The 17,213-nt window shown below is 43.3% G+C and overlaps 1 protein-coding gene across 2 annotated transcripts; it reads right to left on the bottom strand.

Moving 5' to 3' along the window:
* Positions 1-1,098: 1,098 nt before the first annotated feature.
* Positions 1,099-17,121, bottom strand: EXOSC10 (exosome component 10). Of its 2 annotated transcripts, none has more exons than XM_075721579.1 (26): positions 16,963-17,121; positions 16,005-16,141; positions 15,419-15,542; positions 14,816-14,920; positions 14,238-14,403; positions 13,357-13,468; positions 12,983-13,058; positions 12,729-12,839; positions 12,267-12,410; positions 11,760-11,950; positions 10,873-11,029; positions 10,076-10,224; positions 9,711-9,761; positions 8,815-8,926; positions 8,094-8,144; positions 7,447-7,525; positions 7,156-7,277; positions 6,741-6,836; positions 6,017-6,091; positions 5,469-5,556; positions 5,162-5,235; positions 4,451-4,619; positions 3,919-3,980; positions 2,601-2,674; positions 1,498-2,019; positions 1,099-1,251 (listed from the first exon to the last, which is right to left on the bottom strand). In XM_075721579.1, the coding sequence occupies exons 1-25, from the start codon at positions 17,119-17,121 to the stop codon at positions 1,989-1,991; spliced, it is 2,715 nt and encodes a 904-aa protein (XP_075577694.1). In that variant the 3' UTR covers positions 1,099-1,251; positions 1,498-1,988. The 2 variants fall into 2 exon arrangements, with proteins under 2 accessions (XP_075577694.1, XP_075577695.1); XM_075721580.1 differs by having other exon boundaries at positions 1,099-1,235.
* Positions 17,122-17,213: the final 92 nt, after the last annotated feature.

Genomic DNA, 17,213 nt, shown 5'->3' with positions numbered 1-17,213 from the left:
TTTTTAAGCGCTGGCTGTCACGCAAGCAGATCCCTTTCCAGCCTTCGCGTGCCCCGGCGCGCACTCGGAAGCGCTACAACGCGCGGTGCGCGCCGCCAAGAGCGGGCTGCGGGAGAAACGCACCAAGGTTACGCCAAGAGCAGTCCTCCCACCAGGCTCCGCCAAGATCGTCCTGAACAACTGCTGCGTGACAGCAGGGCGGTCTCGGGTTATGGGATTCTAGTGCTACAGCTCCAGCCGATGCACAGGCGTGACCAGGTGAATAAAGCACGCGTGCATTTGCTCGTCACTCCCAGTAAGGACATTTTAAAAACCCATGGCAGTAAGCCGCAACTCGTAAAGGGAAACGGACAGAAAGAGATTAAAGTTAATATCATCCTTGAAATGCCACCTGGCACAGGATTTCAAGCAGACGACTTACAGAAACTACAGAAATTTTAATCTATCTGCAGCCAATGGGGCTTTTGGTAAGAGTTAACTCATTCTCCAAGTTACAGGAATATTAGAAGTGGTAAAGCTGACAAGAAGGGGAATTGGCAGCCCCTGCAAGTGCACTTAGAGACAATTGCTATTTAACTGCCTCTTTTCAAAAACATTCTCCAATATTCGGCCATGCAAGCAGATTTTATGAGCAGAAAGGGACTCTGTTCTACCATTACAACGCTGCTTGGTTGGCACTGTTCATACCAAGATACCTAACGAGGAAAAACTCTCCTCTGTTCCTTCCACTCCCTACTCCCCAAAAATATGTGAAAAGACTGAAAACAAACAAACCGGCAAGATCCCAAACCTCCTCACAGTCTTCGTAAAATAAAGCCCTCGGGTTAGGAACGGAGAGGGAAGTTTCTCCCGCTACCCGCTCAGTCCTTGCACCTAGCCTAACAGAGAAGTAAATTCTGTCATTGCCAAAAGAGGTGAGCATGAAAAGGAAAATCCTGAGTCAGAAAAGGAAATCACAGAGTAAAGACAAAGCCTTTGGGAAAAGGAGCAAGAACCACTGGTCAGCGCAGTGATCAGTAATGCAGCAAGTAGCTCTGCCACTGATTTAACATGGCTTCAAGCAAAGTCACATCAGCCCTACCCTTCAGTACTCCCGACTCTTAAACTGAGATGTTGCTTACCTCTTTCACAGCAGCGTTACCAGCCTTCAGTTGTCGGCATTTAGAATAAGCTCTGCCATCCATCCATCAAATTATGGGCTGACACTCTTTCTACAAAGACTTCAGGGTAACTCACTGTGGGCATTTAAAACTATGAAGTGTTAGTATAGCTGTACTGAGATTCAGTTGCAGCACAGAACCTCACTGGCTTTCCCCAACCCAATATTGCACTCTGTGTTTTTACCTTTTACCGACTGCTATTGCTTTTACTCTATAACTTTATGGTGAAACCACCAATCTCTGATCCAAAAAGTACCCTAACTCTTCTTTTCCCTTAAAATCTTTGCTTAAAATTACACAAACACTGGCAGATAAACACACTAATTTTTCGTATTACCTTGTCTTGTAAGAGATGAGCTGTGCAGTTCAATTTGTAAGCAAGGTCTAACATACAAGACAGTCTGGCCTTATTTCCTCCTCTGGACTGCTGGGGTTTGAGTCACATCTACTGAATCTCTCTATTATTTTTGTGCTGGCCTTAGAGATGCCAAGAGGTTCCTCTCATACTCCACTGACATACTGGTTCTGGACTTCAAGCAACTCCAAGAAGTGACAAGTTCAGCCTAACTGTTTGAGGATACAGGATAAACTTTCAAAATTAGAAACAAAGCGACACTGTGAGTATAACTAGAAAAAAAACAATGTGAATGTAATAAAAGTGAAATCAATTAAGATGTTTCTCCTTTTGGAAAAAAAGGATTTTAATGGGTTTAAAAACATTTCTGTACAAAAAAACTGCTCAATGACCGGTATTTGCCTTCCCATGGTGACAATACTTCTGACTATTGTTTTGTTCAGCAGCAACTCCCACAGGTCCTGTAACAAGGACTATCTCTTCGGCCAGTGGTGCCTGGAACCCCTGCAAAAGACAGTTACAGCAATTTAACTCTAAATTCACTCAAGATTGAAAACCTACGGTAGGTTAATGATACTATTGAGAAAGGGTCATGATGCAGACAGAACCTTCCTCCCTCCAATGCTGCCTTTACATAGCGTTGCTCTTTTATGACTAAATTATACACAAGGATCAAGCCTCGTAAGCTACACATTAAGTATCTATTCAGAACAAGAATTTTCCTATTTGGCAGTACTGTTATTTACCTCCCTCCCAAGCTAGGCAAATGTTCTCCCCACCTCTACCTATCTTTGTGGCCAAAGAAAGTGACTCCCACATCTGTTAACACAAACTTTTACCTCAGCATTTCAAACCTTCCACCCAGAATTGTCTTTGATTGCATTAATCCTGACTAAGCTTTTTTATTTTTCTTTTTTTCCTTTAAACTGACATCAAGCTGAGTAGATGTTACGCAACCTCTTCCAGTTAAATATGGGCTTAAGCTCCCACAGCAATACAGGACAATAGCTATGCTTTGCCCATAGCTCCAGGGCACCAGCATGAAAACACTCCACCACTGCGATGAGAGCAGGCTGACAACACACCTATCAGCTTTCCCCGCCAGGTAGGACATGCTTCGGTTTCCAGATTGTTGAAGTTTGCTAGCTCCAGCAAATTTCTGCACAGAAGAAAAGAAAAGAAAACAAAACAACATCACCACTGCCCAATACAGTGTATTTCATGGGATTCATGTGCTGTAAGGTCCCTCCAACTTCAAGGAACACCGCTCGTTTACACTGCGAACTTTATGTTTTAGGACTTCAATGCGCATGCACTGAATGCATCTAAGTCCCATTCTACTGGTCTAACCTTGACATGTGAGACACAATACCCCACTGCTGACAAGTCTTACCCATCTAGACAGAAAGATCTGTACAGGTTGTCCCAAATTCACCAATAGGATTCTTTTTTTCTCCTGAAACAAGTTTCAACTGACACAGAAAAGGGATTGCATAGGAAACTGCTTCCTACACTATCAGGCATAAACTTCTTCAGCTTCTAAAATACGATTTCTAATGAATATCTAAGATGCTCCCTGGTACCATCTGCCCTCCAGTTAAATATGCAGGAAGGCCGCATGCACAGGGAAGAGGCTGAAACGCAAGGAATGAGCTTCAGAACTTAAAATTAATATTCAGAGCGCCCAATGAGTTCACACATGGGCACCCTATTAATTCAGGCCTGAATGCCCACCAATGTGACACATCAACACCCAAACGCTCCACGCATGAGCACTATGTAGGGTATATGTGGGGGGTTTTAGGTAACCCAGGTCTGCAGGGGTCACCTGGGGTGGAGAACGATGACAACAAAGGAACTGCCCTGTGCTGGTCACAGGTTTCCCTAAGTAAGTGTTTGATTGTTTATATTTTCTTTCTTCTCTTCAATCTCTCAATCTCAATTAGCTATAAATTAAGTAAAAATTCTCTGAGCTAGGACTGTTTTCCTAATGACAGTACTTGGTGGAGAATGGGGGCAACACGCAAACCTGCCATGGCCTGGAATAACTGGACTGACTTTGAGATTTTTGAGACTGCTTTGAATTTGGTATTGGGAATTTGTGGTGGTGTGCTGTGGTCTAAGTGTCGCACCTGGGATATACGGGGGCATAGGTGTGAACAATGTATGAAGAGGTGGGAAACAACAAGAGAGGCTAAGGGGCCCCAAAAAAGCTTTTCCTGAACAGGAAGAGGCTATAATACAAAGTATGAGCTTGCAATTGGAAGCTGCACCTCAGTACCAAGTACTGTTAGGGAACATTCTGCAGATCCAGAAAAAGTCATCTGCCTTCCCCAGCGAGCCCCCAGCTGGGTACATGCTATCAACAACAGTTCTGTTCCTTCTTTCATGATATGCCCGTACCTTGCCTGTGTAAGCTTGCTTGGCAGGATCAAATTGTGGCGACTGCTTTGATTTGCTGCTTCCTAAGGGAGAGGAGAGAAGTTGTCACTAAAATTTTCCAGAAAGAACGGTACATTCCATGGTGTTCCTCTGATGATAAGGAGGTTTCACTGCAGTCTCCCACATGCTAAAAACCACAACAGTCTCTTAAGGGCAGGAGACGCTTTTCAATAGATACTTGTTACAAAGGAGTCAAATCTCCTTTGCCTCCTAGTTCCTGGGGTCCAATTAAACAGATGACTTTCTCTACAGAGAAAAGAAGCAAAATACATATCTACAATCCCCTTAGCCAACAGTTTCAGGATTTTGTTTCCAAATCAGAAAAAGGATGCTAAACTGTACATTCTCCAAGCTTCTTTCTTTTAGTATTTCCTCACTGTAAGGTAACAGTTTGTACTGCCTTGGCACCTACATTCACACACAGCCTCCTCAGGGCTCAGCTGGCAACATTTTCCACAGCCTGCAGCACTCTAGCAAGAGATCCAGATCTTACCCGCAAACACTTTGAAGTTGGACTTGCTGTAATCAAAGGGGGTAAACTGCTTCGGTGCTTCCAGCTCCTCTGGTTGCTGGGAGGCTTTTGGCCGTTTCTTCTCTTGCTTTGGCAACTCTGTTCCCGTTTCACTCATGACTCTCTCCCTCTTCTTATTAGCTTGCTCCTGCTGTGAAAGCAACCCACAGAACAGAAACAAGGACAAGTTCAGGAGAAGAGAATGAAACATTTCTGTGTGGGCATGAACACCAGCATGCAGATGAACTGCCCAATGGACCTAGGCCAGTGACAGCTATTGCCTGTGGCAATAATAGCGCAGGGATAAAGAGCTGTGTTCTTTTTGGGGCCTGAACCGCTTTTTTTTCCCCCTCACAGCAGGGACTTCTCAGGTGAAAAGCCAAGTTGTCATTTCACAGGATACTAGAGGCTGAGATCTGCTATGACCCCACAGGCAGATTTGGGGAAACCTAGGCAAGTGAGGAGCAGAGAAGTGCAGCAGTGGAAAACATTCCCTACTGAAGATATGGAGGGATGCGAGGATTTGCACAGCACAGTTGCTAGGGACCTGTTGCTACACACAGGGCAGAACCACAGAAAGATCACTATCAAAAGACTGCAATTCAGGTATTTCAAAGTTATAGGGCTCAGGGTTTCATTCTGAACTATGTTATAATGGTCAAAAGGCTGGAAGTAGGGAATTCAATGACATACCATAGCTTGCTGACGAACAGACACAATATTTTCTGTTGCCTCTTTATACACCTTCTGGGCCTGGTCACGAGCAGCTATGGAAACAGACAAGCATTACTGTAAAAAGCAGAAGTTACTCAGGAGCTTAGAAAAAGCAAGGAAACCAGCTTGCAGCAAGTCTCAAACTAAACAGAGTACAATCTTTGTCAACAAATCTCATCCAGAAGGAAATCCATCATCTAAGCTTTTCTTGTAACTGGGCAACAACTTATGTGCATTGGAAAAACCATGCTAGCCAATGCGTTGAGGAAGGGAAGAATGATTGTACCTGACTGCTGGGCTGCTTTCTTTTTGGTTTCATCCTTGGACTCCTTCTGTACTTGTGCCTGACTCATCAACTTCCATCGATTGCTGATCTGCAATGAAAAAAATTACCTGGGATCACTTTCTTTGAAGTTTTATGGCAAAAGGGAGTTTATAAACTTGCTACCACATGCTGGTCTTCATTAAGAGTACAAAAGATCAAATTGGATTGTAAAAGAGATTAAGATCTGCTGCACCAGGTAAAGTAAAACCATGTGCTTTAAAAGTTCTGAGCTACAAACAAGCCATGAGAACAAAGGCAGATGCAGACTTCAGTAATAGTTTGTAGCTTTGACAGACAGGGAATATACAGTGGAATGTCTCCAATCCCTGGTTCTTTGAAGGATATGAATGCTACAGAAACAATGAACTACAGATTCAGAAACATGCCAAGTTTCTCAAAACTTAGATTCTTTTTCTAAGGAGAATCCAAGAAGAAAAAAAATTCCTGTATTGCTGAGGTTCCCAAAGGAAAATAATCTACTTGGCAGGAAATTTTAGCACAAGTCTTACTTCACAAATTTTTGACGATGGGTCAAACTTTGCAGATTGTGAGACGTAGGCAGGATTCTGCTCTGCAGGTAGGTACTGTAGAGATGAAAAAAACATTTTGCTTTAAACACAGCACATGACATTTAGCTCATTGTTAAAATGCTACTTAAAATGTTCCAAATCAAAAAGTTCATATTTAAGAAACATTCTACAGATAGATCACCTTTTGGAAAAAGAAAAGTTACCACAGCTATGGTCAAGAGAAACATTAAAGAAAAACCAAACCAAAAAACCCCGCAAAACCAACCCCCAACCACACACCAGAAAAAGTTGTTTTGATATTATTTCCTGGTAATTTGCCACTCCAAATCTATAACAAAGTATTCTATTGTTCTTCTGATTCATTACAAGAGTAAAATCTGCTCACTAACTCTAGCCATAGAGATGAAAAAGTGATGCAAATTAAAAAAACCTCAAACTTGATTAAAAAAAAAAACAAACCCAAACAGTGAGAGGTTTGTTTACTATGTAGAAAAACATATATCTAAGAGGCATTTCAATCTGTTTTGAAAACAAGTCCACATGTGCGTGCTTTGCAAGAAGGACAATCTCTTGATTCCAGTACGAGAGCAGCAGCTGATGCTATGTCAAGCTCTTTCAGATATGCCTGGAAAAACAGCTCAGAGCATCCTCTGCACTAGGTAGTTTATGAGTCCAACTACAAATATGTATTGGGAGCTTTTACCATTCTAAATGGATTTTCAAAGGACTCCATTATACACTGAGCCTTCCGCTGTGCAGTGGTTAAAACCTTCTGATTTCCTTCATCTTCATCACATTCCTTTAAAAAAAAAAAAAAAAAAAGAAGAAATATTAACATTAATAATTTTTGGTTTTGGCTACTGCTGTTTCATGCATGTAATTTCTCACTCTATCTGAAACTCCACTGATGGCAGTAACCCTCCAGAGAGATGTACCTAACTTGCTGGCCTCCTAACCTAGCTGTCTTGGTTATGCCCAATGCTTGACAGGAAGCTTGTATCATTTCCATGCATGTCCCACCTTACTATTTCTTGCAACACTTCCACACAGTTTTATCAGATTATCAAGTATGTTTTCTAATACTTAAAGACTGACACTATCACAAACACATTGCTTACACTGAATATGCTGACAGTAGCAGTAGCAACAAGACATGTTGACTCTGGCTGAACACCCTGAATATTCATTGTCGTCTCACTGTCTGAAAAGAGACAAGCACGTTCCAAAATTGGTGCAGGCTCTACATGAAAAGAAAAAAGGTGACAAAATTTTTATTAGATACTTGTATATTTTACTACTCTTTTGTGTAACGAGATTTCACTGAAAGCGTCTTCAGGGCTGCTTATTTCCCCGTGTCAAAGCCACATCATGTCATTACTAGCATAGTTTTTTGGTTAAGTCCAAATTACCCAAGGCAGAGTTGTTCTGAAAATCATCCATAGGAATCCGGGAACTGTCATGTGGTCCAAAGAAGGTATTCTCCAGCCTCTGCAGAGAGATTCAAATTACAATTTGATTAATTATTATTAATACACTACTCTATGAATTTGTGTCTGTTTTCACACATTGCAGAGACACATTAATGAAAATTCAAATAAAAGGGTGAAATTCAGAGACCGAATATTCTTAATATAGCTCACCTGCCAGAGCACATTGCATCTGGCATCAAAAGGATATCTGTGCAAACACCCACTGGCTAATGGAGATGCTTTTTACTTTATACGCGCGAGAAGAATAAATGAGTCAGCCTTAGAAATGCATCTGAAGCTTCTCTTCTTACAGATCAGTCAGTATAGACTAACATACACAAAAACTGTCCAGCAGCTAGAGTGTTTGCTGATGAAGCCTTAACTGCTGCTATTATGGTGGTTTGTAAAATACCAGTTTACAGCTGGTAATGCGATGACTATAGCACAGAAAAGTAACATTAAGCTGAAGTGGAGAGCCCTGTAAAATGGATGAGAATAAACAATTTGCTAGAAGTTAGAATTCCGCTACATTTGTTTCTGAGTTTAAGGCTTAAGACAGTAGGTAACAAATATTATGTAAACAGTACCTCAGGGGTGGATAGAGGTGCTCTCTTCTTGACTGCCAAAGCAATCTCCGACTAAAATGGGAGAGAAAGATAAGTCACTTAAATGCACTTGCCCTGTTTCTTCTAGGTTGGCCTCCTTATCAATGTTGTATCAAAAATGTATCACATTTATTACAAGCTAGCAGGTTAATAAAATTACATTCTTTCTTCTTCTCCTGCAGTGTTTGCATATGGATACATTTAAACACCTCACACAGAAAGGTTCATGCTCGCAAATGGTTTTGTTTCACTAGGGGAGGACAGTACTAATATCAACACGCTGACGATGTATTTTAACTAATGAACCTCTTACACCCAGGGCTTTTTTTGTTGCTTCACCACAGCTGTAAAAGATTTATTAATCCACTTACATGGCCAACAAATTGCACAAGGTCCAGTTCTTCCTCACACAGGCAAACATCATGTGCAGTGTAAGACAGACAACTGCACCCTGTTCAAGTAGTGTCTGTTCTTTCACTGCTCTAGTTCTCCAGGAAACTACACCGTGTGTAAGCCAGTACACAGCAGACAATAGTTGCTGAAGTTGTTGCAATATATCTTTCAGCTCTACTACAGAACACTCTATTCAGTGTTCAAAAAGCAAACTTCAGCATACACATCATCAGAGGTCACCATTTAGCTCCAGTCCCTGGCTTATGGAAAGCAAGTGATGAGTCTCTTGTGCGGCACGAGCTACTCCTACCTTGACAAGAGGCATCTCCCGGGCCTGCTGAATGAGAAGATGCAATTCATTAATCTGCTGGCGAACTAGTGGTGGGACTGGATTACAGCAAGCAATGATGCCCTGGGGTTCTCTAAAGAGAGATGAGAAAAATTCAGTGTGCTATATTTACAGCCGGTATGTTAGGCATTTGCATTCAAAGGACGTGCAACCAGATATAACCACAGTCCTGACTGTGACAGAATAAGACAAGTCAGATTAATCTGTCAGAGTTTATTCTCTGTGATGAAAAATTCTTCCGTACCAGGTTTGTGCAGATAAGGAGAAACCATTAACTCAGCTCTCCTCTCACTGCTCTTTTCTGTGGTCTGCCTCTCTGTCCCCATCTTTATTTCATTCCTTGTTCAGTATTCATCTATGGAAGTTGAGCCCAGCAGCGGACTTGCGCTTAAAGACGCATTTTTATTATTCTCAAGTATGGATGTTAGATGATGAGTGCCGAGTATTTGAGGAAAATGTTTTATAACTTGGGTGCTTTAAGGAATCTGCCACTTACTCTCCCCACTCCCCAATCCCTTTAGGAACTGAAAAAGAATCCAAATAAATGTTATGGGAGAACTCATCCCTCTCTTGCTCTGTAATACTGCAGGAATCTCAGGGGGTATGTGTGACATAGAGCAATGCAAAGGAATGTTTTATTAGTGGAATAAAATCAGGGAAAGATGTATCCCAGAAGAAGCTTGGAGGCTTCTGAAGGAGTATTGCTATTTATTTCTCTTCCAAACTGAAAAACTATAGAGAAAAGCAGTATTGACACCTGGAAGGAAGGGACCAACTGCAGAAGTCATTACACACTAGGAAATGACTTGCTGGTTATTAAAATCAAATGAGACTCCTCAAGGGTGAACAAAACTTACTTGGGCAGCTCCTCTGCTATCTTCAACAGCATATGATTAGGTAGCACATATCTGCAACACAAAGAGGTGGTGTGAATGTAACAGAATATTAAAAATTCTTAAAAAATACCTTCAGTGCACAAGTCTGCCCCAATTACAAGGTCTGAAAAGATGAAATCAGTTAAAAGAAATGAAGTAGGGCTGATCTAGACATCTGTAAGAATTTACTGCTAACGTAACGGGACTTCTGTGTAAAAAGCAGCCTGAGGTAGTACCCTAATTTCTACAGGTAACAAAGTGGTTCCACCTTGTGGGGGAGGAGAGGGGCACAATCCAAAAGACTCATTGAAGTATCAAGCCACTGTCTGTAACAAAAGACTTCCTACCCTGTACTCTCATCCTCTTGACGTGCCATCTTGTCTCTCCATGCGAACAGCAACCTAAATGCTGCTAGCTGCTGTGTGTTGAGATGTTTTTTCTGCCTTCTGTAGAGCTCAAGGTAGGATTCATCTGAAAAGAGGGGCTTGATGTATTTCTGGACAGGAAAAAAAGAAACACTCATGATCAGTATCAGTTTTGTGTTTTCTAGTCTGCCCTGCTTCACTGAGGCAGACAGAATGTCAGGCAGACTTAAGGGGACTGAACTCAGGTACAATGTGTCTTGGAGCTTTTACCCTAAACTATTGGTAGGAGCCTATCCCTGAAAAACATACCTCTCACTCGTTTTTAGGGGATAAACCACCCTCACCAACTCCAGGAGCAGCTTTAGACATGTATTACCTTCACGCTTTACTACATTAAACAAGGCCTACTTTCATAGACAGTGTTTTCCACAGGCACAATATAATTATCTCATAATGCAGCTCCAGCTAGGCTTTGAACTTCTAGGAACATCCAGTAGAACTGGAAATGTAACCTCTCTCTCAGGAAAGACGCACCTGAAAGCATCAGGAGGCCAAGGAGTGCCAGCATTCAAAAAACAGGAAGGCGGCATCTGAATCTAAGGATTTTAGCTAGCGAAACAAGTGACCGCACACAACTGAGTCAGTTTATACAGCTGTTTTCAGACACACACAGAGGAAAAAAAACAGCGTCTATGCAACAGACGTAGAATAGGCAAAGGACTTTCTGTCCTACTAAGCCCATACTCTGATCCAGGTAATCCAACCAGGTGAAGCTTTACCTTCAGACAGATGTCCTTGCTGCGTTGCCACACAACCTGCAGCTGAGTGGGCTGCTCATTCCCTCTCTCCCACAGTGCCTCCCTCACTTTATCATAGATGTAGAGCAAGTAGTGAGTGTCATCACGGGCATACTGAATCATTTCTTCTGGCAAAGGGCTAGAAAAAGAGCCAAAATTACACTAATACATTTCAGTTGCCCTGCCAAACTGTCACTTTCCTCTTGCAAGGCATATTAGGGCCAACTCCATGTAAAACATGCTAGGAACTAATATGGAAATTCTTCTTTTTCCTTACTGAAGGATTTGTTGGGCAACAGCAGTAACATGCAGTGCACTCTCCAATTCAGATGACATCTTGTTCACATCCTGGAGAGCAGGACTGCCGTGTAGCTGAGTCACATGGCAGAACTGCTTGCTATGGTATTTGCCGTAACTCTTCTCCCTCTGCAGAGCCTATATAAAGTAGACCTGGGAATCTCTGTGGTGTGCAGGGTCCATCTGCATAGCCAAGCTTATTGCTCCAACAGCACACTGCTATACCTAGTGTGGGTGACAATACTTTTGTGGGGGCTCTAGAGGAGCAAATACTGACTTTCTCCATAATACTGCAGCAGTTAAGCACTGTTCTTAAGAAGTTAGCTTCCACAAGCTTTTCATTACTTAATCTTCCTTGATCTTCCCAAAAGAACTCATTTTCTAAAGAAACATGGGAAAATGTAACACTCAAAAGAACTTAAAGCACAGCCAGGTAAATGCTGTGTGCATTCACTTTGAGACTAACCTACAACCATGAGACTTGCAACTAGAAACATGCTCCTGCCCTAACAATACAAACAAGGATAAGTGCTACCTTGCAGCTCCAGGCCATTTAAGGGGTCAGTTTTTACCGTATCCTCCAGTCAGCCAGCTGGTACTGCTTGTCAGCATCTACATTGCAATACAGCTTTAGCAAGTGGTCCAAAGAATGCCTGCCAAGATTGAGGAGACGAGCAGCTTGGTGAGTATCAAACATGTTCACCAAGTACAGACCAAAGTCTTTTTGCAGCCATTCCACATCTGAATCAGCACCATGAAGGACCTTGAAAAGTAAAACAAATTGAGAATAATATGAAGAGCATTTCTACTCCAGGCTGGCAGTGCTGTGGTTTCATATTCATGTGTCTAGGACCAGAGAGTTCTTTTCTCTCTGTCCTTCACTGTTAAGTGCAGAACTACTAAATAAGTGCACTTGGCAAGTAACTCCCCACTTATATCATGGAAACAGGCACATGAACACATTACAATGAAAGCAGAGCCAAGCGACCAAGACAGAGAACACAGTGTGCTTTTAACTATAATAAGGCTTAAACTAAGGGGTGGAGGGGGAAATTCAGGTGGTGAATTTGGCAGCTGACCTTCACAATTGCAGGGTCTGTGAAGGTCTCGTTGAGAATGCTCATGTCGCTGCGCAATTCCAGTGTATCAATAATGAAGTCTTCTGTTCGGGTGGAAATCTGCATCAGGCATGTCAAGCCCAGAAAGCTCCTGTAGGAATGGTGCTGAAAAACATGGAAGAGAGATGTAAGCTAGGATCCATTACAGGAGTAATAGTATAAAACAAACAGCACCCCAAATGAAGGAGGAAAAATAACAGAGGAGTTCTTAAAGACCACTGGAAAACTTATAATGCTGACACAGTTTAATTGAACCTTCTAGACAGTATCTGACAGCTCAGGGTCATGAACTATCTTTTCATGTCACAAAGTACAAAAAGCAGGAGAAAGAGAAGACTGCAAAACAGACTAGAAGAATATAATGGTCTCCTAGGTGCTAACAGTACACATGTAACTTTTAAACAGAAAAGGCAATTTGATTACCTCTAAGTCCAGGGCGAATTCTTTACAGTTCATAAGCTTTTCATTTAGTTCTACCAGCTCATCCAGTGTGGTGATAAAATGATAGGGTGTTTCCTTGATGGGCCTGTACATCTGGCAGAGCAAATTATTAGGCACGGTATGTTCTCTGTCAATTCCCATCCCTGACCTCCATCCTCAACTCTGAAATTCATCAAGCATGACCGGCTGTAAACTTACTGCATCTGCAGTAGGTTTAAATTAATGTGGGCACCAACCTGGGGTTCTGGTTTCTTGAGAACTCCATCTGGTGGAGAAAAATGCTCCAGTTCATACTGGTAAGGATGAGCAAACCTGTGGACATTAGGAAGACACACACAGACTGAATTTAAATTTCAGTCATCTTTATGAAGCCAGAGCACAGAGACTTTGAGAGCTATGGCAGTTTCCCTATTGAGTAGAAATTTTGTCTCTTAGTAAGCATAGGTTTAGAATAACTGCAGATGTCTAAAGCAAATCACATGCAACATAGCATGTGGACACAAACACATGCACAGCTGTTACACATGAATAGCATCAGCACAATGGGACCACACAAGTGCATGTTCACCAATGGTACTCCAAGCACCTGGCTGTCAGTTTAATTTCTTACATGTCTTGCTCAGTTTGCTGCGTCCTCTGCTGGTGTATGAAGTCTGCCAAAGCAGCTGGTACATCCAAGTCCTCAGGGCGCTCCTTTCGCTCCCGTCCACTTTTTGTGAGGGCTGAACAACCAATATGGAACAACTGGACTGGGTCCCACACATAACATGTTCTCAGCCTACTACTCTCTCCCCTCCACCCACCACATGATCCTATCAAAATCATAAAGTACCAAAAATCTTAACAATTTAGTCCTGCAGCTTTCAGCAAGATTTCTGTTTGCACCTCTAATGACAACTCAGTTACTAGGTTTTACCAGGCTGTTGTTAAGCAAGACACAAGGTGGTTCTGCTCAAGAGCTTGGAATGAGATTGAAAAATCTTCAGAAAAATCCTTCAGTCATTCCCAGTTACTAAAAGTACAACTGCATCAGTGCAGACTAAGGATGAATCATCATCAGCAGAATGACATGTTGCTGAGACAGGATGTTACGCTGGCGGCTTTGATACAGCACCAAAGCAAAGGTAGGTCTAACCAAACACCTGGGGCTCCTAACTAATTAGAAAGAAGTATCTGTAAAGCCAACTAGACTAGTCAAGACCACTTCTGGTGCCAGAGTGACTCTCATCATGCAATGGTGATAAAGAGAAGCAGCAGAACATCTGTTTGGAACAGATTATTTACTGTATAGCAACAAGAAGATGCTGTACGCTGACCTACCCTTACATTGTGCATATGTAAACAACAGCATCACAGAGCTTACTGCACCTAAATGGTCAACATTATTTCTGTTACTTATTTTAGAAGTCAATGATTTCTCCTCTAGACTGTGAGGACACATTTGTGTCAAATACTCTCAATGGGTTACCCAATAAAAAATAAACCCCTTACCTTCAGGCAAAGGTTTCAAAGCATTTGGCTTAATAAAAAGTTTAGGTACAAAGGGAGTATTGGAATTATCAATCTTCTCCCGAAACTTAAGCTGTGGTCGAGAGATATTCTTGGCATGAAGCAGTCGAAAGGTTTCAGATTGACTTCTCTTATGGGATTCTCCCGCCTATTTAAAAAAAGGTAAACCACAGGTAAAACTCACATAACTTAACAAACGTTCAAACCTGCTTTTACTCAGCCTGACCCAATATTAAGATTAATAAAGTTATACCCCAAACTCAAAAGCGAGTCACTGTTTTGCAACAAGTCCAGCACTTAAGAATGAAAGTCTCTGAATCAGGATCCTGAATTAGTATGAACAAGCAAAAGAAAGGCTGTTGTGTACATGAAAATGAAATGGCAGTGGAAAGCCCACAGAATCCACAATCAAGTTTGAATAGATAGGAAAAGGAAAAAAGAAGGAAGGAATTGGGACATGTAAAAAAGTGTGATAGAACGTTTAACTACTCAACTCCACTGGAAAATAAGTAGTGCCAAAAAGCTAAAACAACACAGCAAACTGAGCACAGAGGCCTCACCTTGCGATTCCAGCTGGAAATGATCATCTGTGGGGGCTGCAACCCAGCAGGGAGGACTGGTTGCTGGTTTTTGTTCACTCCTGCTGCTTCATCCAATAAAATACCCTAAATTCCAGAAAAGCAAGGTGAAAACTAAATACCTATTAAATTACCATGCTCAGCCACTGTAGTCAGATGAATAAAGTCACACAGGTAGATACCTCCACAGCCATTTTCCCTGAATTCTGTGCAACATGAGACAGACAAACGTGGGAGGACTATGTTGAACATCAGGGGTAGGAAGAGTTTCCTCAGAGAAGCAGCTCTATGAATTTACAGACCTTTTCTCAGGTTGTGAGGTTCTTGTGCCAAACTGTATTCAGTTTCCTCACAAGTCACGTATTACCTTCCTTCCTTTGAGCCATAACCCACCTGACTTAGCTGCTGCGATAACTGGCCTAGCACATGGAAATGTTTTTAAAATAAAAAGGAAAACCACCATACTGAGGAAACACTAAATGTAACTGTGAAAGCTCTACCACTGAAATTCTTGCAATAAGAAAAACCAAAACTTGTGGTAACTGAGCAGTTTATAAGAACAGCATCCAGAAATAATTTGCTTACCACTCTTTCAAGAATGACGTCATTGGAGTCAACCAGCATATCAAATTTATCTTCCAGCTCTGTCACTTTGCTGCGATCTTTCATGTGGCTACGGCAGCCATGGTATTGCATCACCTTGCTCATGCTTGCAAAAGAATAGTACAGCTATCAGCAATTTGAAAGCAGGCATGCCAAACACTAAACTGTCTAGTTCCCTTCAACTTTCTGCATCTTCAAAGTTTGAAAACAAATCAAATGCAGTACCTACAGATAACATCACGTGAGCAGTGAATAGAAGAAATGTCTATACAGTATTAAGTGCTAGAATTAATTTCTCACCAACCACGTGACTTTTTAAATAGATAGCCTAAAGCAGTTTTTGTCAGCTTCTGCTCCCTGCACAGCTCTTTATCCAAATGATCATGAAAGGCCCTCTTTAAACTTGCTACTTAAACTGTCAGGTGCTAGAAAAGTAGCTGAAATTAGATAAATGAAATAAAACATATTTTTATCTACAGCAAGTCTGGAGTTGCCAAAGAAGGGTGCTACCTTCTGTTTTGGATTGGAAGCTGTTAGCAACGGCCCAGAGACACAAATGCATCCTTACCAGTGAAGGAGGCGGTCACCCTGTGTTTCACAGTACGCCCGGAAGCCAGGGAAGCTTCGGTAGAAGTCATACTCATCGCCAGGCTGAGGAAGCCCATTAGATGCCTTTGTCGCAGCTACCACCGTGCCAAGAGCATACTGTGCAAGAATATCACGTTATTAGGATTTTTTCAGTATTTTGTTCCGCCATTTACCCAGGATACTATGCGGTAGAAATGCATTTTGCCTAACTTGTTTGAACTGCGTGGTTCTAATATGCAGTATCGTGGGGCTTTTAAACGTGAGTTAGTTTCCAGTCACTTAGTTCACATCTATTTAGAAACCTTTAAAATTATTAAAGTCTAATAACAAGAACAAGACTTGAAACTCAGTGTAGTATTTAAGGTCTAAAAGGAAGCTCATTAAAGCAGCAGAAATATAGGTAACTACTTTATTGTTTTAACAAAAAAAGCCCCTGCAATGCTTCCGCTTGAGAAGTGGTAGGCGTTCCCTCTCTGGGAAGCGTGCACAGGTGAAGCACAACGTAGCTGATGCCGCGATCTGTAACCCGAGGGGCAAGGCCGGTCGCCGCACGTCCAGCGGCGGCCCTGGCGAGGGTCCCCATCTCTCTGCACCTCAAGGACTCGCGTCGGGGCGGCGGCAAGCCCCCACCCGGGGACGGGGCGCTCACCAGACCGCTCTCAGGACAAGAGGCCCGAGGCCGGGCCGGTAACAGGCCCCAAGGCACCCCTCCGGTCCCCGGCACCCGTGGGAGCGGCCCGCACCCTCCCTGCCGCGCACGGCGGGGCGCGCCCACGGCGGGGGTCCTCACGGGTGGCACCTGCTAAAGCGGGGGAGCCTCAGGCAGCCCCCCCCCGAAAAGAACTACGGCTCCCGGCATGCCCCGAGCCGCGCACGGCACGCCGGGAGCGGTAGTGCCCAGCGCCCGCCCCGCTCCCCCCGGCCCCGCCGCCGCGCACCTTGACGAAGGCGTCGACGTCGTCGAAGCCAGGCAACGCCGCCGCCGCGCTGCCCCCCTCCGCCTCCGCGGGTCGCCCCGCCGCTCCGCCCTGCCCCTCCTGCTCAGCGGGGCTCTCGGCCGCCGCGCCGCCGCTCCCCCCGCCGGCGGCCGCCGCCATGTTGCCCCCACAGCCACGCGACGCGGAGGCGCTCTCGCGAGAACGCAGCCGTCGGGGGGGGGGGGAGGGGGGAGAGCGGCGGGGACGCATGC

The sequence above is a fragment of the Pelecanus crispus genome, chromosome 15 (assembly GCF_030463565.1).
Source record: "Pelecanus crispus isolate bPelCri1 chromosome 15, bPelCri1.pri, whole genome shotgun sequence".
Taxonomy (NCBI): Eukaryota; Metazoa; Chordata; class Aves; order Pelecaniformes; family Pelecanidae; genus Pelecanus; species Pelecanus crispus.
The sequence above is the reverse complement of the archived record's forward strand: the minus strand, read 5'-3'. Positions and strand labels throughout refer to the sequence as shown.